The 26919-nt window shown below is 35.2% G+C and overlaps 1 protein-coding gene across 2 annotated transcripts in view; it reads right to left on the reverse strand.

Annotated features, from left to right (window-relative positions):
* The window catches only part of ADCY1 (adenylate cyclase 1), a 367557-nt gene that overhangs the window by 38017 nt on the left and 302621 nt on the right, over positions 1 to 26919 (reverse strand). For both annotated transcript variants that reach the window (XM_056804875.1, XM_056804876.1), the window contains 3 exons: positions 25737 to 25826; positions 20447 to 20703; positions 18999 to 19125 (listed from right to left, as the gene is read on the reverse strand). In XM_056804875.1, coding sequence (XP_056660853.1) covers positions 18999 to 19125; positions 20447 to 20703; positions 25737 to 25826 — 474 coding nt within the window. The remainder of the gene's footprint in view (positions 1 to 18998; positions 19126 to 20446; positions 20704 to 25736; positions 25827 to 26919) is intronic.

Genomic DNA, 26919 nt, shown 5'->3' on the forward strand with positions numbered 1-26919 from the left:
ACAAGGGACATTTGGCAGAAAAATTGCTAGGAAGTCTTCTTCACTACCTAAAAAACAATGTAATCAGGCAACTTGTTTCACTGTAGTATTGCTTTTTTGGAAAGAAAGGAAGAAAGGGTGAAATAAAGAAAGGAAGGAAGAAAGGGTGAAAGAAAGAAAGGAAGGAAAGAAGGAAGAAAGAAAGAAAGAAGAGAAAGAAAGAAAGAAAAAAGAAAGAAAGGAAGGAAGGAAGAAAGGGTGAAAGAAAGAAAGGAAGGAAGAAAGAAAGAAAGAGAAAGAAAAAAAAAGAAAGAAAGAAAAAGAACACATTGAGGAGAATTCTGCTTTCTTTAGAGAAGGTAACTATATGTATTATTGTTACTACTGTGGGGGAAGAAGGAAGGAATGGGCAATGATTTTGAAATATGTCCTGTTTTCAATGAAATGGCTGTGTACCTTTCAATATGCACACTCAATGATATGAGCCTGCTCCAATTCTGTGCCTTCCCACGTTTTCTCCACTGGACTGTATGTGCCCAGGCGAAGGTTACCTTGGTGACATACAATACCTATATTTCTAAATATAACGCTCTATTTCTAGTTTCAAAGGATATAGCTTGCTCTAGCTGTCATCATTTCCAATGCTTCAGTGTCACCTGATATTTTTCTGCTGAAATTACATGTCAGAATAGTCCATACACTCAAAAAAAGTGTATAATTGGCTTGAGGGGTCCAATTATATAAGCAAGAAACAGAAACTGTAACTCTTAAATGGTGACTTTTTCACTTCCCTCCTCCCTTTCTCCCAATCATAGAATTATAAGACCTTGGTTCCATATCTGTACAATGAAGGTGTGGGACTAGATGACCCTAAGGAACCCCAAGTTCCTTAGTAACTTTAAATCTACAATGCCATTGTCCCAAGTTTTAATTTTTAATGAGGATACATAGTGCTTATATATATAATATTTCTGTGTTAGGTGATTACCCCATGCCAGGTTCAGTTCATAAAATTTTGGTTCCATATAACATCAAAAATCTTTATTTTCTTTCCTAGGAAGCTGCCAGTGTTTCAAAATTTAATTAAAATTAAAAATTCAACTAAATTGAGAATTAAGTTTTTTTACACTGAAGTTAATATTACAGAAATATACAAGTAATGTTAGTAAGTGTTCATATCCTTTAATTCAGAGATTTTGCTTGAAGTAATAGCCAGGGTGATCAATGATAACATGAAAGTTTCCATACATGCCAAAATATTTGGACTACTTTTTGTAGTGGCAAAGAACTGGAAATAAAATTGATGTCCACTCCAGGGATCGGCTAAACAAATTGTGGCACATGAACAAAACAGAATGTCACTATGCTTTAAGAAATGATGAATTCAGAGAAACATAGAAAGACATACATAAACTGATGCAAAGAGAAGTAATTAGAGCCAGCAAAGTGATCCTAAGTGACAAAAATAACAAATGCAAACCAAAAGTATGAATGTTTCAAAATTATAAAGGCCACATTTGGGCTAAAGAGAACTGGGAAGATCTGAGCTAACCAATCCTCCACCTACCTCCCACATCTGTTGTATAAGTAGGATCTATGGTCATATGGTCATAACATATTGCTTATAATTTGAAGTTTAAAAAAATTGATTGGTTTTGCTGATTTTTTTAGTCTTAAAAAATGAAATGGTCTGTTAAGAGGGGAAGGGGAAAACTATATGGAAGGAAATATGGGTTATGTAAAAACAAAAGATACCAATAAAACTTCTATTTTAAAATAACATTACTGATCATTCAGGGGGACACTGATAGCATAGAAAAGTCAGCTGTGGAAAATACTTGACTTGGATTAAGATCAGACTTTTCTTTAAAAGATTCATTTTATGCCAGTGTTATCAAGGAGAAGTAATGTAACATCTCTGAGCATCAGTTCCTTTTATATCATAATGAAGCCAGAGAACATCAGGACCTCAGTAAGGAGGCTTACCAGAAAAGAGGGGGCCAACCCTATGCAAGCAAGCAGCAACTTTATCTTCTTGTCTTTGACTTTTTTTTAAACATGGATTGGGAATCTACTTTTTAACATTTTTAAGTCAATAAAAATTTAACATGGCAAAAAGAGATTATATCAAAAGAAAAAATGTATGGAAAGTGCTTCATAACCTCAAAACCTTATCTAAATGCAAATGATCATTATTGTTGTCATTATCATCATTTTTGGCATTTTAAAATTGATTAGCCCTTGGGCTGGTCCATTTCTATCACCAATCCCCAGGCTAATAATGCTCTTTCCATGACATCATGCATGAACTACAAATCTATTACATCAGTCCCTTGTGACTATACTTCCCCCAACTCAAAAGGTGAATGCTGTTAAAAATGTGAATGCTACTAAAAATTTACCAGTGCCTAGCCACCAATACTATGGTTCTCTTTCTGTCCTCCTTTCTTAGACACTCTGGAATTGGGAAGCAACATGTGCCCTTAAAACAAAGTTAATTAATGACCAAATTCAGAATAAGCTGCAACTCTGAATCATGCTCATTATCCTTAAGTAGTTGAAGATTTAATGTCACTTAGAAAAGTAGTGGCACTTGTTTTATTCAATTATTATATTATTATATTATTGAATGCAGATCTAGAAGCAACAGGCACAAGATGTCAGGAAGGGAATTCAAGTTTGATGTCAAGAAAAAATTCTTAATGATTGAAGCTCTCCAAAAGAGGAATGTGCTGTCCCAAAAGGGAGTGGAAGATTCCTTATTGAACATATAATTACAGTAAATATTAAGTACTTTAGCTATATCAAATATTATGTGCTGCCTCAAAAAGAACTGGCAGATTCCTCATTGAGTATGTATAGCAAAAGGTAGATCGCCATTTGTCTGGTATGTTGGAAAGGGATTTTGTGAAGTTTTGGGTTGTTGGGTTGCACTAAGTATACACTGAAGTTCCTTCCAATGTAAATATTGTATGGATCTTTGACTCTTCTACGTGAAGAGTCACAACCTTGTGGTGGTTTTGCTCAGTGATTCAGATATGTCCAACTCTGTGTGGCCCAAAGGACCATAGCAATCTGTGGGGTTTTCTTGGCAAGGATTCTTGAATGGTTTGCCATTTCCTTCTCCAGTGGATTGTAGGATTTACATTAATATCCAATAACTCCAAGTATTATATTTTATAAGATTTATTAATAATCACTTGAAGTAGAGGAAATAGAAAGAACCTGAGTGAAGAGTTTTCCCAACTGCAATTTGCAGGAGAAGAGAGAGAGGTTAAGAGTTACAGAAACTTTATTTCCAAAATGTAAGGATGTAACATGAGGACAAAAATGGAGTACAAAATTCTATTTACACAGTATCATTTTGTCAGGCAATCAGAGGTTAAGTGACTTGTCTAGGGTCACACAGCTAGGAAGTATCTAAGGCTGGATTTGAACTTTGGTCTTCCTGACTAAAGCCTATCACTCTTAATCACTGAGTCACAACTGCTTCCCTTATCACCTTATGGATTCCTATTCAGGGCCCCAGTTTGTCCACATCACCTTCCAGCATTTGAGAAATCTGGAAATCATGTCCCTAAGTATCTACGATGTGGCTCACCATTCTTTCTGAGATGACTATCTTTTTGAAGGCTGTCATTTCTTAAGGAAGTACTGTTATGCTTTCTAAAATAGAAAACTGGCTTCCTTACATGGATCATTTCAGTACCCAATTCTGTTTGTAAATTGCTTCCACTGTGGACTGAAACACATTCTAAATGCATATTTGATATAGATTGCTTCTAAAGAAAGTGAGTCTCTACCTGGGAGAAAGGAATAGAACCTCTCTATAGATCTCGATAGAATTCATCCTAGTAGTTATTAGAGAGCCATCTGATAATGATATAATTCAATATATATTACATATAACATGTATTATATGATATAAATCCAATAATGATAAATATGAAGACTAGGCAGTGATTCCACAGGTCTGGAGCTCAGTGTTTATCCACTCGCATTAAGTATCCACTCAAATGCAGAAGATTTGGCAGAGAAATAGAAAGGAACTCAGAACTGTAAAGGTGAGAGGCAGTTTGAAGTGCTCTCATAATAGAAATGAGTGAGCTCCAGTGGCAGTTATTTGAATTTCACAGATTCTACAATTTTAAATCATCCTAAATTACACAGAAATGAACTCTCAGAATGTCCAAATAGCCCACCGAGAGTGAGGGAGAGAAAGAAACAGAGCTAGGGGAATGGGAAGATACTAAGACAAGCAATGAAGAAGAGAAAACAACTGTATAAAGATGAGTAGCTCATGCATCAGACACAAGTCATTTAATTTGTTCACTTGTTCACTCAGTAAACATATATTGAGCACCCACTACATGCTTAATGCTGTGCTAGATGCTGGGGAAACATTTTAAAATCTAGTCACTGATGTTATGCCTTATACTAGAGGTATGATACAAGCATAAATATATGATATTTTATGAAGAAATTCACATTAATTCTGGGCATGGAATAAGGAAGAACTGGGTTCCGATCTTGCTTCTGATATTTACTAGCTGTGTCACCATAGACAAATCATTTAAACTGTCTCCATTTTTACATCTCTAAAATAGGTAGGGTCAGCAATAGAACTTACCTCACAAGATTGTCCTGAGATTTTAATCTACATCTACATAAAGTGCTTTACAGATTTTTTAAGTGCACTATGAACACTGTTATCATTATCATGATAAAACTTACAAATCATCTTCCTATTTAGCATTGTAAGAAGGAAGATTAGACATCATCCAGCCCAATCCCTTCATTTTATAGATGAAGAAACAGAGGTTCATTGAGGGAAAGTAACCTGCTAAGGATCATGTAGGTAATTAAGTTACAGGGTTCAGCATGTAAATCAGTGTTTCCTGGAGTCTGAATCCAATGGAGTCCTCTTGCCACAATGTCATATGGTCATATGGTGTCATTAAGTTTTAAAAGATAATTAAGGCTGGGAGTAGCTAGATGGCTCAGTAGAGAGAGAACCAGGTTCAAAGATAAGAGTTCCTGTGTTCAAATCTGTCCTCAGATACTTACTAGCTGTGTGACTCTGGGCAAGTCACTTTGCTCCCATTTCCTTGACCCTTATCGTTCATGCTTTAGAACCAATATTGATTCTAAGATGGAAGATAAGGGTTAAAAAAAAGATAATGGAATCTGAATTATAATTTGTTTTTTCAAACAATCAACTAGTTAACCAACTTGATGCTGGTGTATTTCACTTAGTAATTTTGCCTATGAAGGGATGTTTCTATGAAACCTCCAGAGTGTATAAATGCAAAGAATCCTAGGCAGAATACTGCTGTTCTTTTACTATTAAGTTTTTAACCACAAGAGGGCAGGGGAGCCACAAGTAAGATCGAACAACCATAAGACACTATATGAATACAAACAGCAACTGAAATAAGTCCTTTTACTGACATTTGGCTCAGAAAACGATGACTGACAATTGAGTGTACTTTCCAAAGGGGATTTCTAAGGAAACTGCAATAGATATTTTTATCCTCCTTTGCCTTTTTCAAGAAAGAGCATGATTTAGGAGATGAGATCTGATGGAGAAGTGAGCTCAATAGCAAAGCCTTTGAGTTAAATTGAAGAGGCTTAAAGCACTACTCTAAGTAACTCAGTTCAGAAATGTTTACAGATAAAATTTCCAACTTTTCAATCATATAAAAGGTTTCTTAAAATGTCACATTTATTTATTTATTTGTTTATTTCTCCCTTCATGTACCAGTGGATTTGCAATCTTAATGATATAAGCATTCTCTTCCACTGTGCAAACTGAAAACATGTCAGTGTCTACTTTCTTGTCCACTGAAATTCTCAGAAATTTACCAAAGGGTTGTCATAGTCACCCAACATTCTTTGAGTCTTCTTGGCTTTTTCTTGACCTCATGAGGATATCGAAGAAGCATGCCTTTGTCTTGAACCCATCTTCTATTCTATTCTTCTGTTTCTTTGATAACCTTGTGTCAATCATTTCTTGTGTAATTTCATTGTGCTTCAGCCCACACAAACCCATCCAATAACTCTCCATTGTTCTTCAATTGACATTAACTTCAATTTCATACTATAGTTCAATTTTAGACTATCATTGTTTTTAAGTCTGAAAATCCTATAGAAATATTCATTTGTTTTATGAGAGAAGAAGAAGAAACTTTGATTCTGAACATTAAACTGGAACTAGATTTAAGAGACTGAAATGGTTTGGGAAGCAGGCAGATCTTTTGCTTTTGCTTTTTCCTTTCTCAGCTTTAGGACTCTTTGTAACAGTGTTTAGAGGTTGTGAGATTATAGAACGTAGAGTTGATGGGGACCTTTAGAGGTCATCTAGTCTCATCTTTTCATTTTGAGGAAACTGTGGCTTTAATAGGATGTGACTACCCTAGTGTCACACAATACCAGATCTGGAACATAAACCCAGGTTATCTAACTCCAAACCCAGTGCTATTTCTACAATACCACACTGCCTCTGAAAAAGAATAAATTTATATCTTTGGTAATAATTCTTTCTAAAGTAAAAATATGGAGATATGATTTGATAGGATATTCCTAAGCTTCATGAAAAGTAAATTTTATCTTCTTTAAGTCAGAACTATATCCAGTGTTTAATAAATGCTTGCTAATTTACTATAAAAGAAATATCACCACTCATATTTGTTATCTAAAACAGTCCATTTACCACCAGAGAATAGGGATTGATGAAGATTAACCATATATATACATGTAAATTCTTAAGGTCTGTCCCACTGCACATGATTTCCTGTCCAGTCATACATAATATGTTTCTACCAGGGATCTTCAAGGAAAATCCTTTCGGAGTTGTGCGGTCCTTGGAGCCAAATGTTGACTTTTTGATATGAGCATTTATACCTCAAAAATCAGCAATTTATAAGTCATAGATTGATTTATTATTCTCTTGATTAGATTATAAAAAATAATGTGTTAATAATGTAGATTAATTTCATTAATTGAAAATTGTGTGAATGAACTTATTTTGCTTCTGAAGAGCCTGACTGTTAAAAATTTACTATCACATATCCCTGATCTTTATCTTCTCGTTACTTACAAGAAGAAAGCTCATATCCACAGAATATTGGAGATGGAGTGGAATGACAGTGACCACATACTTCATTTTCTATATAATGGAATGTATGTATACACAGGACTTACATTGTGAGGGATATTAAAGAATAGTGACAAAGTCAGGATTAGAATCCATGTCTTTTGACTTCCATTTTGATACTTTCCTCTACGGCACCATATATATATATATATATATAGACTTTTCTTCTTATATCATGTGAATTGCAGGCTGTTAGGCCACTCCTTAGGAGGTTTTCTTCTTGCACACTCCCTGGAATGCCTGTGATATTGACTAGAAATACTTCCAATGGAGATTTGTTCTTTTGAAGACTTTTAAATTTTTAGGAGGCTCTTTTTAAAAGACAATTCTCCTTAGGAATATAGTGCCTCAAATTTAGGAGCAATGCCTAAAAGTGGAGAGAATCAGAGACAAATTTTGACTGCTTCACAATTTTACCTAGGGATTTGGTTTTCATCATGAAGATATAAATAGTATTCTAAACATTAGGACATCCTAGATAAAGGAATGAAGAAATAAGCTTTATGCTAATCAAATCTGCAGGTGACATAAAATTGGAATGTATAACCTAGTATAGTGGAAAGCAGAGTCAAGCTCCAAATATCTGTCACGATGCTTGGCCAGGAATTCTTAACTTTTGTTCCTGTCATGGACATCCTTTGTCAGTCTGATAAAGCCTGTGAACCTCTTCTAAGAAAAATGTTTTTAAATATATAGGATTATGAAGGAAATTAATCACTGTAAATATACGTATCAAAATATTAAAGAGATAAGTTCCAGTAAAGATCTCCTGAGTTAGACCAGTGGCTTAAATTAAAGAAAACATTTTATGCACATAAATGTTAAGTCCTACATGTGGATCCAAAGAATCAATGGTTTAATTATAGCAGAGAGAAATTAGAACAAGACATAAATTAATATGAAATTTAGAAATTTGAAAATGTAAAAATTACTTTGAAAATATTAATTTTTAACAAAGTAGCAATTCAATTAAAGTCAAAAGTATGACATGGGACTGAAATAAGTAAATTCAATCTCAAGCTACTTTAAAAGAAGCATAAAATCCAAAGCAAAAGAGGTGATAGTTATGCTGTATTCTAGTTAGATAGGAGATGAATCATAGATGAATCATAGAAAGGCATGGAAGGTTCATGATAATCATATTAATAATTATAATAGGTAGCATTTACATAGTTATTTAAGATTTTTTAATGTGCTTTGCAAACATTAAATCATGTATGATCTTATGAAATCACAGGCAGGCAAAAACTAAAGAAATCAATTGATCGAACAGGAAAAATAGAAAGCACCAAAGATTCATTTTAGTAGTGATCAGTGGAACATTGAGGAGGTAATCTGTACCAGGTGTTGTGCTACCAAAACGATTCAAAAGACTCAAGAAGGATTACCACCCAGTCAAAGAAAGAAACCAGTGAGACAAGCATTTCGTGTTCCTGATCCTGATTTTGAATCCCACCTTCTGCTCATCACACCAACATATAGGGCTCTCATGCTGCCTACTAGGCTCCTACCAGACATTCAATCAAATGGAGAATCAATAACAATTTATTAAGCATCTATTATTTGACAGATTCTAGCAAGACTTGCTTTCTATCAGGACTATTTCTGTATTGATTGAAATAGATTTTTGAGTATGAAATAGTTGTAGGATTTTTTGGAAGGGATTTAGAATCATAACTTTATTTTAATATTTTAATTACAGATAGTGATATAACTTGGATCTGAAAGGGAAAGAAAGGAAGGGCTCTTGGTGGGCTTGCCTTCAGCCTCTCCATGAGCAGTCTGGGAGACAAAGACTTTCATAGATTGAAAAGAGAGGATCCCTAACTTCCAGCCCCACATGATAGCTATTGCATTGGTGTAGTGGGGAAGGTACAGAACATGCCAACAAAAAGGCTGTAATAGCACCCTTGCTCTTGCCTTATCCTCCCCCCCCCCCCAGTTCCTTCCTCTTCCCCTGATTATTCTTTCAGACAGTGAGCCTCTAAATTTCTCAGCCCAGGGGGCAGCGAGGTGGCTCAGGGTACAGAAAGCCATGCCTAGAGATGGGAGGTCCTGAACTCAGATACTTCCTAGCTGTATGACCCTGGATAAGACACTTAACCCAAATATCCTAGACTTTACCTTTCTTCTATCTTGGAGCTAATACTTAGTTTTGATTCTAAGACAGTAAGAGTTAAAAAAAATTAAAATTAAAAGTCTCAGTCCACAAATGCCCATCATTCTGAGGATGTAAATGCCATGAACCTGAACCTGAACATATGGGAATAAATAGAAAGTATTCATAGTAAAGGCAGGTGGTACAATCCTGCTTTCCAACTTTAGGGCCAGGATGACCTCCAAAGCTTGGAAAAGGAGCTAAGGATTATGCCAATGTGAGGGTTTTGGTGGGGTGGGGGTTTGTCTAGCCCAAACCTGCTCTCTGGTCCCTTCAGATCATGCCCAGATACAGTGAATATCTTGGCACAGCCTCCAAAAGTATGCTGGAACCAGCTCCTATCTGCTCTTTAGAGATTCATTTTCAGTGATGCCATTTACGTTTTAGAAATCTGCAAATGCTATAAATCAGGGACTGGTTTATTATTTTCTTGATTGTTCAGACTTAAGAAAGTGAAGGAGAAAATGTTAATCATACGAATTAAGCTTAAAAGTGTAGTAAGAATGCATCTAGAGGGCTGGATCTGGTGTCAGGGAGAGCTGAGTTTAAATTCAGCCTCAGATCTTTCCCAGCTGTATGACCCTGGGCAAATCATTTAACTGATGTTTGCCTCAATTTTCTCAGCTATAAAATGGGGATAACTACTTCCAAGGATTGTTGTGAGGACCAAATGAGATAATAATTACAAAGCGCTTAGACAGTACCTGGAACACAGCAAGCACTACATAAATGTTAGCTATTATCATTTGATTTTAGAACTGGTTGTTAAACATTTACTAGTACAGTCCTGGGTATCATCCACTGGGATGAGGCACTACTGTGAACCCGGGGAATTGAGGCTGCAGGTGGGAACAGAGAAATAGAAGTGAGACTTTATTGTCTATCTCATCATAGTAGCTGGTCTCAGAGGAAGGAGCCTTGGCTCCAAATCCTGGTCTGAAACTCACTTGCTATATGACCATGGAAACAGGACCACTTCTCTGGACCTTAGTTCCTTCATTATAAACCCCAAAGAGAAAATGTAAAGCATTTTATAGACTTTAAAGAGTTATGTGAATGTGAGTTCCTATATTTGTTCTCTGCTGCAACCTCTGAGGTCAATCTTTGAGGACGATGTGATAATGCATCAAAGATCTCCTACCAATGGATGGTTCCACAAGGGCAGCTCAGTGAGTCATGGCATCCAGAGTCCTAATAGGATCTCTTCCTCCATCCCACCACCATCTTACCCTTATGGAGAAAGGGATATCTCTATGGGGATGCCAAAGCAGTAACTTCCCCAAATTCAGTCAGGTTGATGAAAAGAGGATGGGTCACTGAACCCCTCCACTATCAGGGTCCTTGTTCTTTTGCCTCTAAGTTCAGTGTTCTTTCTACTCCATTAATCTACCTCATGAAGCTCCCCATGAATAAGGCTTCAAGATAATGAAATTTTCTTGCCTGAATAAGGGCAACAGAAGTAGTTTGTTAATCTTCAGGGATTAGCATGGCTTCATCTACTCAAACTGACTTCATTGTTAAGGCAAAATTATTCAATTAGCCGCTTACAGTTTTTTTTTTTTACTTTACAAATATACTGATAGTTGCTATAATTTGTTCTTCATATATGGTTTCAGTTGTCTACTTCAGGGAGGAAGTGGAGTTCTTATTCAGAAATTTTTTAGTGTCTCTAATTACATGGAAGGTTTATTCCTTGATTTATGATTCATTACAATGGTAGAGAAAAATTTAAAGTGAATTACTTGGTTATCTCCCTCAAATAAGGGCAGCTAAGTGGCACAGTAGCTAGAGCACTAAGCATGAAGCCAGGAAAATCTGAGTTTAAATCCAGTCTAAGATACTTTCTGTGTGACCCTAAACAAGTCACTTTACTCCATTTGCCTCATTTTTCTCATCTGTAACATGTGCCAAGGAGGAAATGACAAACCACTCTAATGATCTCTGTCAAGAAAACTCCAAATGGAGTCATGAAGAGTCAGACACAACTGAAACAACTAAACAACAACTCCCCCCAAAACAAACTTCAGGATCCCACTATCCTGGAAAGTTCTTTTGTTTTTTGCTTTTTTTTTCCTAATAAGTACCAATATCTTTCTGGCCAAGATATCAAAGGACCTAAGCAAACAATTTGATATTTATTTTAATTCCAGGTTCATTGTACTAAAGTTTAAACAGTCCCCTAGGAGTTCTGTTATTTGCTGCAATGATGTCACAATAGTGGCTGGATTACCCAAGATAACAGAACCTAAGGTTAATGAACTCTTGGGTAAATAAGATCAAAATATAGTGAAGCTCTCAATCAATTTTTTCTGTTTTTTTAGCAAGGAGTTTCCATAGTTGGGTTTTCCCTATATAGATCACAGGTCCAGTACCTATCCTTAGCCCAATATAATGCTTGAACTAATGACTTTACATTGTTATTGTGAGGTTCAAATGAAATGTATAGATTTTCCATTACCAGCTCTACTTGGCTTCCACTCCATGGGAGATCATCTCTCCTCCTGATTAGCCTATCACCTGAAATCTCATCATCATGCAGATTGACTCATTTTTTGATGATATACAACACCTTCTCAGCTTTCTCAGTTGCCTCTTCCCTCTGATTAAAAGGCTGGATGGTGGAACAACTAAACTCCTTCCAAGGTCTGCCATCATAGAGGCCTCAGAATTTTGCTGGTAACTCTCCATTTGTCATTAGTGGCTCTAACCCCATGAAAAGTACCCCCTGGTGGCTCTTCTTTCAATGCACCTCACTTTTTAGCTTCCTTTCCTGCATTGTCTTTCACCATTAGATTGTAAGCTCCTTGAGGGCAGGGACTGTTATTCTTTTCCTAATTTGTATCCTCAGCACTTAATATAGTATCTGGCATATAGTATGTACTTTATAGATGTTTATTAAATTGATTATAACGCAGAAAGCCCTTTGTAAACATTGAAGTTCTATGAAGACACCAGGCCAGCTATTTTGGGCTGTTATTAGAGTAAAATCATCCCCTAACTTTCTGGAAATCTTTAATTCTCTAAGGCAAAAATGTGATGAATTTCTGGCATGATAGATTGTTATCTCTGTCTCATGCAAGGCTTTTAGAAGTGCAGGAAACATGAAGATAATTTAGTAAGAGATTATTATGACCTATGATATCTACAGTGGGAATACCATGATAAAGGGAAAAAAGAGAATACTTCAAAGTAAGAAGGAATACAATGACTTTTTTTTAACAGTCTAGTTCAGACTAAGCAAAAAAACAATAACCCTTTACTTCCTACAGATTCATTAGCTAACATAACTAGATTTTTCCTTTTTATCCCTGTCTAAGTCGGCATAGTTCTCATGCACATATGATGAAACACAATTCCTGAACCCACAAATATGTTAAAAGTTGTCCATTTGTTGTTACATTCTATGTTTTGATTTTGAGGTCAATGTCACTTCTCTGCACATTATAGACATGTCTGACTGTGCATTATCCAAAGAGCACAGGGACCAGGTTTTATCTCAACTTTGTATCTCCATCAATTCCTAAGCACGCTGTTCCCACAGGAAGTGCCTCATATGTGATTGCTGAAGGAATAACGTTTTTGATCAGGTCATACTCCTATGTTATATCAAATATGCTATAATAGGAACTTGGACTTTTCTATATTATTTTCTTTGGGCCTTAAGAGATGATAGATTAAAACCATATTTGTATGTCGTTTTTGCTTTTTTTCCCCTTATCTTACAAAGAGATTTTTTTTTAACAACAACAAACACACAAACATTGATTTTGGCCAGCTCTAGTTTCTATTCCCATTCAGATGAACTTGATGACATACACCAGGCAGGTTAATATGCTGCCATACAACTAGAGGGAGATTCCAGGGACCATGGGCTACTGCATCACTCCACTTTACTCCAGAAGACTCTCTAAACTGTAGGTTATCCCATTGTATGGGTCAGAAAAAGACATTAACTGTACTCTGGGCAATTCAGCCCTACTTTTGAGGCAGATCACTAGCCTGGCCAGGATACTCTGAGAGACGAGGGATCCTGGAATTTATCAAGTAGGATGCTAATACTTTTTCAGAAATTCAATTTAAAGAATTTACTGTTTCACTTAGATTAGCATTTTAAGCCCTTCACCTAACCACTCACCCCTAATACCCAATGTATTACTGGATATGCAAAAGTGACAGTATGGTAGAGTGGATAATGTGCTGTGTTTGTAGCCAAGTCCTGGGTTTGAATTTTTCTACTGGAACATACCAGCTATTTGACTCAAGGCAAAGTCACTTAATCTTTCTAAGAATCAGTTTTCCTCATCTGTAAAACAGGAATCATAGTATCTCTAGTACAAGAGGTATTAACCTGGGGTTCACAGAATGCTGCTTCATGGACAGATTTTGGAGAATCTCTGATCTTGGATGGAAGAAAAATTCCATCTTTATTTTCATTGATGCCTATCTGAAATGTAACACTTCTTTTAACTATGTTTTTTTAAAAAATCTAGTAAGGATACTATATGTTTCACTGTATTATGCAAGAAATCCAAGAAACAAAAAAGTTTTAAAACATTTGCTTTCCTAGAGTTTGTTGTGAAACTTAAATGAGACGAGATGAGTGGGTATATACAAAGCAGTAAGCTTATATGCCCCAAATGCCTAGCATCCAAAATCAAAAAGAAAGCCTTATCTGAGCTATGAGAACACATAGACAGTAAAATACTCCTGACAGGAAACTTCTATCTCTCTTTCTCAGTTTTTGATAAATGTCAGAAAGATAAATCAAAGGGAAAATATGGAACTGAACAATTTCCTGGAGAAACTAGGATTAAAACACTTATGCCATCTTCTGAATGGGATAGCAAAAGAATATATATATATATTTTTTTTTCCTTAGCACCACACAGAAATTTTACAAAAATCAAAAATGTGCCATGGCACAGAGATATTGCAAACAAATGTAAAAATGCATAAATAATTAATATAGCATTTAGTGATTCTAATGTAAAAAAAAGAAGCATACTTTGTTTAGGAACCATAAACAAAAGATTCAGACCAATGAAGACTTAATGGAATCATAAATAAGAAATAGATAAAAGGAAAATCACTGAAAAAATAATTATGAAAAAGAAAATGACAATAACGAAAGAGTATATCCAAATTTCTGGGATACAACTAAAGCAGTCCTTAAGGAAAAAAATTATATCTTTATAAACATATATTAACAAAATAGTAAAAGAGAGAATTACTGAACTGAATATGCATTTAAAACAAAGAAGCCAACAAATAAACAAATCTAAACTATGCATAAAAGGGTAGATATTAAAAATTAAAGAGGAAACATTGATTGAGACAAAATTATAAATAAAACTAAGTGCTGGTTCTTTGAATAGATTAATAAAATTAATAAACCCTTATATAATCTGATTTTTAAAAAGAGGAGAAATGAAATTAATCAAATATTAAATGAGCAAAGTAAAAATCACATTAAAACCACAAAAATAAAATAATCAGACTATTATGTGAATGACATATTAACAAACCTGAGAACACAAAATAAATTTAATAATACCCACAGAAATATAAATTACGCAAATTATGAAAAGACCAGTAGAATCTTGAAAAAACCCAATGTCAGAAAGGGAAATAGGTCTAGTTATAAAGGAACTACCAAAGAAAAAACTTCTGGTCCTGACTGATTCACAAGAGATCTTTATTCAACTTTTAAAGAACAGTAGCCATACTTCACAAATTATCAAGAAAATGAGAATTTTTTTCTACCAGAATCTTTTTATGAGACAAATTCTACCAGATTCTATCAGAATCTTTTTATGAGACAAATATAGTTCTAATACCGAAACCAGTTAAATCAGTTAAACATAAAACAAAGAGAACAAACTATAGACCAATACCATTAAAGAAACATTGACCCTGAAATTTTAAACAAAACCATATTATACAGACTATAGTTATTTAGCTAAGAAATCATTCATAATGATTAAGTGGGATTTATATCATGGATGACAGTATGGTTTATAATTAGGAAAATAATCAATATAATTTTACAAAAATCCCAAACATCCAAAACCACTTGATCATCTCAATAGCTGCAAAAAATGGCTTTCTGTTGAAAATGTTACAAAGTAGGGGCACAGAGGGATTTTTTTCAATATTATGAAAGGCATCTATCTAAAACCAAAAGCAAGCATCATGTGTAATGGGGACACACTAGAAGCTTTTCCAATAAATGCAGAAATGAAGTAAGGATACTTACTCTCTCCACCGTTATTTGATATAGTTCTCAAAATGCTAGCAAAAAACAAAAATCTAAGAAGAAATCAAAAGTATAAAAATAGGAGAGAACAACTATAACTATCCCTATGTGCTGCTGATGTGATGGTTTATTTGGAAAATCCTAGGAAATCAAAGACATTGATTGAGACAATTAATTGTTTGAGTAGAGTTACAGACTATAAAATTAATCCTCAAAACTACAGAATAACATAACACAAGAAACAATCATTAAAAGTGAATCTCATTCAAAATACCTATGAAATGCACAAAATATCTGGGGTCTGACTTTCCAAAGCATACAAAACTCTTGTATAAATTGTTTTAGGAAGTGCCCTCTTAAGGAAATAAAAAAATGACTGAAACAGGTAGAAGAATATTCAGGACTCAGGGCTAAACCATGTCAATATAGTAAGAATGACATTACTTCAAAGCTAATTTGCAATTTTAATGCAAAAGAAATCAAATCACCAAGAAGACGATTTGTAGAATTCGATAAAATTATACCAGAACTTAAACAAAAAAAATCTGGACAATTCAGGGCAATGATGAAAAGAAGTAGGGACAAAGGGGGAATAGCACTTCCAAACCTCAAACTATATTATAAAGTAGCAATCATCAAAACCATCTGATATTGGTTAAAAAATAGAGAGATAGATCAACAGGAAAGACAAAACAAGGGAGAAACAAAAGCAACACAACTCAAAATCCAGTGTTTGGTAAAGTGGAAAACACAAATTACCTGTGGGGAGGGGAAGGGTTCCTTATTTGATAACAACTGCAAAGAAAACTGAAAAGCAGTCTGGCAGAAATTATGCTTAGATTAACACCTTACATTATATTCTACAACACATTCTAAATAAAAGACAATTCAATGTTAAATATCATAGTATAAAAACAGGAGGGAAACAGATCATATACCTTTTATAACTACAGGCAATGTGAACCCCTTAAAGAAGTGGAAAGATGACAAAGAAAAATATTTAGTATTTTAAGCTTGTGACTAATGACACTAACAAAGAAAGTATACTAAAACATGTAGCCCTCAAGTCAATGCAATATCAATTACATAAACTTCAACATTCATTGCCAAGTATTCCTCAATTAAATTCTGCTCTAATGACCATAGAGTCTTTAGGCTAAGTCTTTAAGCTAAGGACAAGCTCTTGAAGGTTCTGTTGAGGCTTAGACTACAGACCTGGTGGAGGTCTGGGTCTATGATAAAAGGACCAGCTCATATACCAAGAATCCAATCATCAGGTGATGTGTTTTGTTTCTTTTTGGGGGGTGGAAAGAAAAAGGAAGATTGCAGACTATAAATCACTCTAGTCTTTGTTAATAGATGAAGCTTCTATTACCAAAAATATTCATCACTTGATGACCAGCCTTCTATTGATGTGTCTATCTGATCTTAGCTTCTCTAGTCATCTGTTGACAGACAGACCAGGGTCATGTTAATATTATTGACACTAGGTATTTATATAGCACTTAATGGTTAATAAATGACTGATGTTAGCAACTGCCTCACAATCATATGAGGTAGATGCTATTATTATGTCCATTTTACAGATCAGGAAACTGAGGTTAGGTGGAGTTAAGTGACTTGCTTAGGGTCACACAGCTATTAAGTGTTGAAGAATAGATCTGAACTCGGGTTAACCTGATTCTAAGTCTGCTGCTCTAGCCATTGTGTGACACAGAGGTTACATATCTTTCCAGTTTTGTAAGACTAGCCAAGGTTTACTCCTAGCATGAAGTCATGGGACTTCAAAAGTCACTGAATTTTAATAGTTGAAACTGTAAGAACTGGTTAATGCATTCATATTATACAATTTTGCATTGCATTAATAAGAATTCTCCATTAAGGGCCACTAGATGTCTACATAATTTAATTAGGGACTTCAAAGGATAATGATAGGAAAAAAATCGCTAGTCTTTTGGTTTAAGGTTGAGATGGCAATTATATAAACATCTATTTATACATTTTTAACCTCTCAGCAAATCTCAAGAAATCATTAACCAGACAAGTATTTGGACTGGGAATTTAGCAATAGATTAGGACATTCTGACAGCCTACACATGTCCACATTTTGATGTTGTCCATAGTGCAGATGGTAACTATGCGTGGGCAAAGTCTATAGACTCATGGTTTTGCTCAGGTTATTTGAACAACATGATTATATTTTTGGCAGGTAGCTATGCAAATTATATACTCATGCATATACACACCAGTATCCCCCCTCACCCCCCATATATATATATGTAAATATATATTTATATATATATCTGTTTTTCAGTCATGTACAATTCTTGGTGACTCCATTTGAGGTTTTCAAAGATTGTGGAGTGGTTTGTCATTTGCTTCTCCAACTCATTTTACCAAGTGAACCACAGTGCACCAATTCTGTCTATGAGTTTTCTTGACAAATATATGGAGTGGTACAGAAGAGAAAACTGAGGCAAACAGGATTAAGTGACTTGCCCAGGGTCTCATAGCTAATAAGTATCTGAAGCCAGATTTAAACTCAGGTCCTGATTCCAGTACTGGTGCTCTATCCACTGTGTCATCTAACTGCCCATAGATAGTCATTCTATTACATTCAGCCTCATGATAATAGCTCATCTTCCCAGTCATCCAAGCTTACAACCTCAGTGTCATCCTTGAATTGCCCCTCTCCCCTTCTCTCTATGAAAAGAGCTACCACACCACTTGAGTTGGAGTCTTCATCATCTCATGTCTGGACAGGGCAATGCCTTCTACTTGATCTCACTTCCTTAAGGCTCTCCATGCTCCAATTCATTCTCCATGCAGTTCTGCCAGTGCGGTTTTTCTACAGTATGAGTTTCATTACATCCTGTTCTCTCAATGACTTCCAGTGTTTCCCCATTACCTCCAGGATCAATTATAAAGTTCTTTATTTTAGCCTTTAACATCCTTCATAACCTAGTACTTTCCTACCTTTGTAGTTTTTTAATATCTTACTCTGCTCCACACCCTCTCCAGTCAACTACCCTTGCTTTCTTGCTCCTCCTTACATCAGACAAAAGCACTTCCATTTGAGAGTCTTTGCACTGACGACCCCTCATGCTTGGAATCCTCTATTCCCTCACTACTGCTGCTCCTTAGTTTCCCTAGCTTCCTTAAAGACTCAGCTCAAATTTTACCTTTTGCTGGAAGCCTTTTCTGGTTCGCCTGGCTCCTAGTGACCTATTGCCTTCCATATACTCTGTATATATCTTGTAGGCATCTAGTTATTCATATGTTATCTCTGTTAGAATGTCAGCTTCTTAAGGGCCAGGATCATTTTTTTCTTTTTACTTTTTATCTATTTTCTTTTTCTTTCTGATAATGGTTTTGCTCATATAAAGACAATTATTGCTCTTATTGACTATATACAAATACTTCTAACGAAAGGAAAAGGAGTTTCTTACCTGCACAGCCCAGAGGTAGTCCAGACGTAACTTCAAGTCCACCTGCCTGGCATGAAGGGCCAGCGCACAGGAAAACAGCAAAATAGCCAATATGGGTTCATATCCACGGAGGTAAAAGGCTCCACCCCTTAGAAGAATAGACAAGCTCAAATAAGTAATCAGTCCCAGAAGTCAATACTTTAATTTAATGTAAAAGAAACTTCTTTGAAAAATATCACAAGTGTGATTGTTCTGGAGATAGCTATTCCCATAGATCACAGAACAGAATTAATTCTCCTTAATTCTAGAATTCCAGTGTTTTCAATGTTCAGTGATTCACCGATTTAATAGTTTTGTCACATTTCGATTGAGATCATTTTGTGTTTGAAAGGACATATCCTGGTTTAAATTTTTTTGATGTCTAAAATTTTGATTGGGCAGTCAGAAAATATTTATTAAGTACCTACTACATACCAGGAATTCTGTTAAGTTCTTTAGGACACTAATTTATTCTTTTAGAATTTAAAATGTATTAGTAACAATAGAAGAGGCCACCAAGCTAATTGCATTCTGAAAAGTTTTTGTTTTTAAAATATATCTGGTTTTGAAAATGATATTTAAAATTAAGCATAAATGTAAAAGACAACAAAATATATACATTTTAATAAAGAAATTTCAACCTTTCAGAATACATTTTTTCTTTATTAATGTCTCAGATTACTTTAAGAGCATTCAATGTACTGAAAAAAAATACTCTAGATTTTCTTTCCTGAAGTATGCTTCCCTAAGAACACTCGTCTATCAACAAAGCCATTGTGTTTTTTTCTATTTAAAAATTTTTTTCACTAAACAAAAATTTATATTCTCTTTGTCTTTCCTTCCCCTTTCAATATAAGGAGAACATAAGAAAACAAAAAGCCTTGTAACGAACATGTGTAGTCAAGCAAAACAAATTTATGCATCAGTCATGTTCAAGACATAAATTTCTGATTTTTCTCCCTAGGTCCATCACTTCTCTGACAGATGGAAAATCTGTTTCATTATTAGTCCTTTTACATTGATCAAAATTCTTAGCTGGAAGACTTGGAAATTCAGATCAATTCAATGATCAACCTCAATTCCAGAGGACTCATGATGGAACATAGAACCAACTTCCAAATGGAAAGATGACAAACTCAGAGTTTATAATGAGTCAAAAAATAATTGGGGGATGTGGGGAGGAACATAGATAACATGAGAATTTGTTTTGCTTGACACTACATGTTTGTAATGGATTTTGTTTTTCTTGCTTTCTAAGTTCTGGTGGAATGGGAGAGGCTGGGAAGGAGAGAATTCAGAGCTGAAATGAAAAAAAAAACCAAGACTGTCTTTAGAATTGAAAGTACATTGGAATTATTGGCAAATGGAAGATTCTTTCCAAAGGGACCTTTAGAGATCTGCTTAGTGAGATTCCATTCAAGTTCACTTACCCTACTGCTTTTCTATATCCACTGAGCTCCAAAACAAGTATATATAAGACTGTAACTAAAAAGAGAAGGATCATTTTTGGCAATGAAGAGACACGGAGAAATATTGCCAGAGTCAAAGTCCCCACAATGCAGGAAAGGAATGCGTGATGGGCTGTGTCACAGGGCAGCACATTCCTTGTCTTATTCATTCCTCCAGAAGAAATGATCACTAAGGAGCTGCTGGAATTAGTGTTCCATGACCAAGGCATGCAGCCCACCTGGGAGAATAGGAAGAAAGGGGCATAGAAAAGAAAACCTTGTAAAGTAATAATCTATTTTGAACACACACTATCAAACACAGCCCTAGTTACAATATTTTTAATTTATAATAAGCATAAACTGATCATTTACAAAGCTCACTCTTTATGTGGTCACAATGAATTTTGTATGTATCATCTCATTTGATTCTTAAAACAATTCAGTAAGCTTATATATCATCCCTATTTTAAAGATGATGTGAAAATAATACTACCTTGTATTTATCTAGTGCTTCAAGGTTCACAAAGGACTTCCCTCTCAATAACAGGTGAGGCACACAGTGTATATATTATCATTCTCATTTTACAGACCAGGAAACTGAAGTTTAGATAGATTATCTCAATGTTTCAGAGTGAACGAATTCTTCTTATAGTAGGTCCCAACTCATAGTCTCTCCTAACACGTACACTCCTGCATACATATTACACAGTATCGCTAGTAACAAGTATCAACAACAGATGCCCTTTCTACTCTGTCAAATTTGCCCTACTTCTGGGAGACACTTACAGCATAGAATCCTATCAGCTTCCTACATGAAAGCCACAGTAGCAATTAATTAGCTCTCTCTCTCAATCCCTATCTTTCCACCAGAGGCTAAATAAGGCAGAATCTACAACTTCTGTCTTCCCATATTTATCCTACAACCACAGCGATGATCTTTGAGAAGATTCACTACAAAGTTGCGTGCGATTCCTTTAGGAGGAGTTATTGAGAGTGTTGTTTTTCGCATTTTTGTCCCTCTTCTGGGGAGTGCCATCCCCACACAATTGTATCCTAAGCCAATCTCTTTCAAGGGGTCCTAAAAAAGGGGACAAACATTTCATTGTTGTAATAAAGTTGTCTCCCTTTTCCTGCTTAAACCTCCAATTCTTTCTTTAAGTGTGTGTATGTATGTATATGTATATTGTGTGTGTACCTACATGTGTGGGCATATATATATCATATTACATATTGCTGCCTTCTAGTATTGGAGCTTTAATCAGGAATTCTGGGACCTAGGGCAAATTCAGTTAGAGGAGAATATAGAACACAGAGAATATTTCCCCCTGGTCAAGTACTTTCCTGCCTAGAAAGAGGATCACCAGTTCTATTAAATTTTCCAGTCCCCAAATTGAAACATGGCCAATCTCTAGGAAGAGATTGGTTTAGGGTACAGTCATGTGGGGATGGTACATCCCAGAAGAGGGGCAAAAATATGAAAGACAACACTCTCACAGTGTGCTGGTACCAGAAGACCCTGAGGTGGAAGGTCTTCATGGGGAAAAAGTGAATTCTCCAACTCAATGTTAGAGCCATTTGGTGAATGCTAGTCACCTCACCCTAATTGCTGCTCCATTTATAATCCTACTGTCCCACAGGACAAGAAGGATAGAAATTGTGCCACTGAGGCTGTGCAAAAATAATGGGTTGAAAAATCTAAAAAGGTCATTAGTTAACTGGTTCTTTTGCCTTTCATGAGGGCAGAAAATTATTTTCCTAATGTGGTAATGCACTATAATAAAAACATCGGAATTGGATTAATTGAGTACTAAAATTTGAATCCTAGCTGAGACATTTACTTCCTGTGTCACCCCTAGGTCACAACTTGATCACTCTGAAACTGTTTCACTATATATAAAATATAATTATATAATATGTTATATATAACATACTTATATATAATCTATCATATATTTATTTCTCCACAAATACATAAAATATACATATATATAATAAAGATAATACTACTTTTATTACTTATTTGTCTCACATGGTCACTGTAAGGAAAGCCCTTTGGTGACCATGAGATACTATGTGAATGTCAATCATTATTCCTCATATACTTTTTCATTTCATTCACTTTTCTAGACTTTTTGCAGATACAGTTTTTGTGTTTACCCCACTGATGCTATTTGAGCATGTAAGGATCTAAATCATTTTTTTAAAAACGTGACTGGCATGTCCCCAACTTTTATATTTCTTTACTGTCAAGTTAATCCAGTTTAAGAACAAGAAAAAAGGATATGCATAAAGAATGAACTCTACTAATGCTTGTGATAGGGGACCAAATATGACAACCATAATATAGGTTTTCTGAATTATAATAAGTACTATATACTTGATATGCACATCCACATATGCTTGGAGACAGATTCTGGCCCACAGTATAACTGAAACTATGCCATTAAAAACACTTTGAAGTAGGGATTAATATTTTATTAAAGCTTTAGCATAAAATATAATTTCCAGACATCTAACCTCCAGTGAAAGAATCCCAGGTTTTAATTTACTTTTATTTATATTATTTACTTTCATAGAGGAACTAAAGATATTTGATGAGATTTAAGCAAATTGAAGGTTGTTGTGAGGAAGGTGACAACAAAGAAAATGAATAAAACATTTTAAAGTTGCAGACTCTATGGCATGGAAATATGTCTTGCTTACAGCCCCGGAGAGAGCAAAATGAATTTGAAATAAAACTTGTGACTTTTACCTAACTTTGCAACTTTCAGTGATATTCATTGTTCTGGAGGGCTACCAAAAATCCAGACTGAAACTGACTCTGCACTAAAGTAGAGAGGTTATAGTATTTGTGTTGACATGTAGCAATATGATCTCATCTGCAATATTCCTGACAAGATTCCCCAAAACAGTATTTATTACATGCCTACTGGATATTTGGGCATTGTACTAAGTGTTTGGCAGACATAATCATATTTGAACCTCACAACAACCCTGAGAATAAGATGTATTATTATTTCCATCGTACAGATGAAGAAACCTGGGCAAACAGGATTAAGTGACTTGGCCAGGGTCACACAGCTAGTAAATGTCTGAAGCCAGATTTGAATCCCAGTCTTACTTACTATGCCATTGATATTAGGGAGAGAAGCAATGTTATTTCCAAAATGTTATTTTGACAATCTGAAGATGCTTCAAATGGCAAAACATTAGCTGCATAAGACTCAGTTGTAGAGCTAAAAAGAGATGATCAAGAACTCCTACTCCATCATTTTTCAGATGAGGAAACTAAGACTCAAAGACATTGAATGCTTTGCCTGTGGCCATAAAACTAACTGGTGGCAGAGCCAGGATTAGAACCTGGATTTCTAACTGTGCCTTGAGTCCTTTTTTACTAAATCACAGCTGCTTCTAATCATGGAAAGTTGGGCATGTATATGCTTTAAAGTTCTTTAGAGAATTAAAATTTTGCCCTAATAAGTGATAATCAAAAGCTAGGGAACAATACAACTACATCACCTAATGTTCAATACATTCATATGCAGACTTAGCTCCTTTCACCAAAGGTAGGTGGCAAAATGAATGGAATGCTAGGCTTGCTGTCAGGAAGATCAGAATTTGAAAATAGCCTCAAACACTAGCTATTTGATCCTGGGGAATTCCTTTAATGACTGTGAAATGGGGATTCCTAATAGCATCTAGCTCTCAGGGCTGTTATCAGGCTCAAATGAACAAGCTATGTATCAAGAACTTAGACCAGTGTCTGATACCTAGTAGATATTCAACAAAGACTTATTCTCTTCCCCTTTTCTCCTTCCTTACAAGTATATAGAACTCTAATTGGTTTCAAGAGTTAGGATTAGAGCTCTGTGTGTGTGTGTGTGTGTGTGTGTGTGTGTGTGTGTGTTAAACCTTTATCTTCCATCTTAGAATCAATATTGTGTATTGCTTCCAAGGTAGAAGAGCCCTATGGGCTAGACAATGGGGATTAAGTGACTTGCCCAGGGTCACACAGCTAGGAAGTGTTGGAGGACAAATCCAAACCCAGGACCTCCCTTCTCTGGATCTGGATCTCAATTCACTGAGCCACTCAGCTGCCCTTGTATTTATGTTTTAAATACAAAGGCATACATGTGCAAACACACATTCCTCAATATGGGAAGGAAAAATGTTAAATTCCTGCCAACATTCAGTTAAAATGAGGAGAATATTTTTTTCTCATCTCCCATGATGTATCTCATTGATACATCATGGTGTAATGAAGCAATGAGGTGGAGGAATAGGAGGAGGAAGATAGTAGCAACTTCTAGACTTCATAGAATTGTTGCAAATTTTAAAGCACTATATAAAGCTACCAATTATTCCTGTTTTACAGATAAAGAAGCTAAGGCTGAAGGGTTGTAACTTGCCCAGGATAGCACAGCTAGTATATACTTGAGGCAAGAGTTGAATTTAGGTTTTCTGACTTCAAATTCCTAAACAAAAACAACTTAGCTAGCTCATTTTCATTGGTGTTTCAAGTGATATCCTTAAGACTCTGGAAGTACCTTCTAAATTATATCATATTAATATATGTTGAGGATTGTTTTAGCTTTGAGTGTATTTTCATTTTGATTCTTTGAAAACTGGTCACCTACAATATGATTTTAATGGCAATTCTTTACGAATAAGTATATTCTACTAAGCAGTTGTTCCTTTCCCTAGTTTTGCTGAATTCAGACCTTATTGTATATATACATTGGAGGAAGATGTCTCCTTTGAAAAATATTCTTGTGGGCAACTAGGTGGCTTAGTAGACTGAGAGCCAAGCTTAGAAACTGGAGGTCCTGGGTTTAAATCTGGCCTCTGAAACTTCTTAGCTGTGTGACCCTGGGCGAGTGAGTCACTTAAGCCACATTGCTTAGCTCTTCTACCTTGGAACTAATGTAAAATATTGATTCTGAGATGGAAGATAAAAGTTTTTAAAAATTTTTCTAGAAATTTAGGTAGGTCTATATATAGGTAGTTCCAAATGTACAACATTGTTTAGGAGGTCAAAGGGCAGAAATGAGAAGTTTTGCTTTTGTTTCTTAAGGAGTCAAAATAAGTTTATGAAAATAAGGCATTAGGAGTATGTATCTTTCCATTTTTTAACACTTTATATTCAAGTTTAAAATATGCCTCTTTAGAGGTCTGACTAGAGTTAGGCTTGAAGAGTTGGTGAAAATATGCAATACTATTTATAGCAATATTACTGAAATTCTGTTTTTATTTTATAATGTCACATACTCACCACACATCCTTGAGCCACAGAGTAAATTAAAATTACGATGAAAACACATAAAACAGTACGAATTTGAATTGTCAGGCACCCTGGAAAACACTAAACAAACAAAAACACCGTTACTCTTAACAAACAATATTTTAATCACATTTTAAAATATCCCATAATATATAAGGAAGTCAGAATCTCACATCTTTCTGCCTAGTTGCTCCCCCATTATATAACATCCAACTTTTTGAGTTATACTCATGTTTACAATCCTTGTTTTCAAGGATATACTTTTGAAAACAACAATTTGTATCTTGGAAAGAATATCTGTACAGATGGAGGAGCAGCATTCAAATTTTAGGTCTTCCACATTCTACCTTTGTGTTTTCATTGATATCTTTTGCCTTTACACTTTGTCTTTATCATTCCTACTTGTACCACCCCTTCCTGGAATATAGTCTTTCTTGTGACAAGAAAACAATTAGGCAAGTATATTTGTTATTTGAAAAAAAACCATAATAAATAATAATATTGATAATAATGATAATGTGTACAATATTCTGTATCAGTAGCCCTTTGCATTCCTTCTTTGAGCAATACTCTTCTCAAGGATCTTTATTATTTGCCTTTTAAACTCAAAATTCAGTTTCCTTTTGATGAGTTTTCTATTTGCACTTGTTATCGTACATATTGTTCTCTTGGTTCTGATTATTTTCCTTTGAATCAGACCATATACATCTTTTAATAATTCCCTTCCATTTCTTATAAAAAATAATAGTCCGTTATATTTGTAATCAGAGGCTCAAAAGCCCAATTGCATGTCTCTCCTTATTGCTGAAGAATGATTACTCAATGATCTGCAGTTGTGTGAGGGGTAAAGTTAGCAAGACCTTGAATGAAGAGAGATCTTCAGTTCCAGATTTCCAGCTTAGAGAGAATATAAAAAAAAGAAACATTGTTCTAGATTCTCCTCACAGAGAAGTCCTTGAAGGGTGAAAAAGACTCTTGAAAGAAGCCAACGTGTAGAGGAGCTGGCACCTCCATCATGTGTTTGTCACCAGATGTAGAAATATGGCTATAAAGTAAAGGTCAGGAGTAGAATGAGGGCCATCTTGGACCCTCCACAAAATGGAAGACCCAAGAGGAACTCCCCAATGGGAAAAGGGACAGGCCTTACAGAAGGATATTCCAGGTTGAAAAGGTA

This window comes from Monodelphis domestica, chromosome 7 (assembly GCF_027887165.1).
Source record: "Monodelphis domestica isolate mMonDom1 chromosome 7, mMonDom1.pri, whole genome shotgun sequence".
NCBI lineage: Eukaryota > Metazoa > Chordata > Mammalia > Didelphimorphia > Didelphidae > Monodelphis > Monodelphis domestica.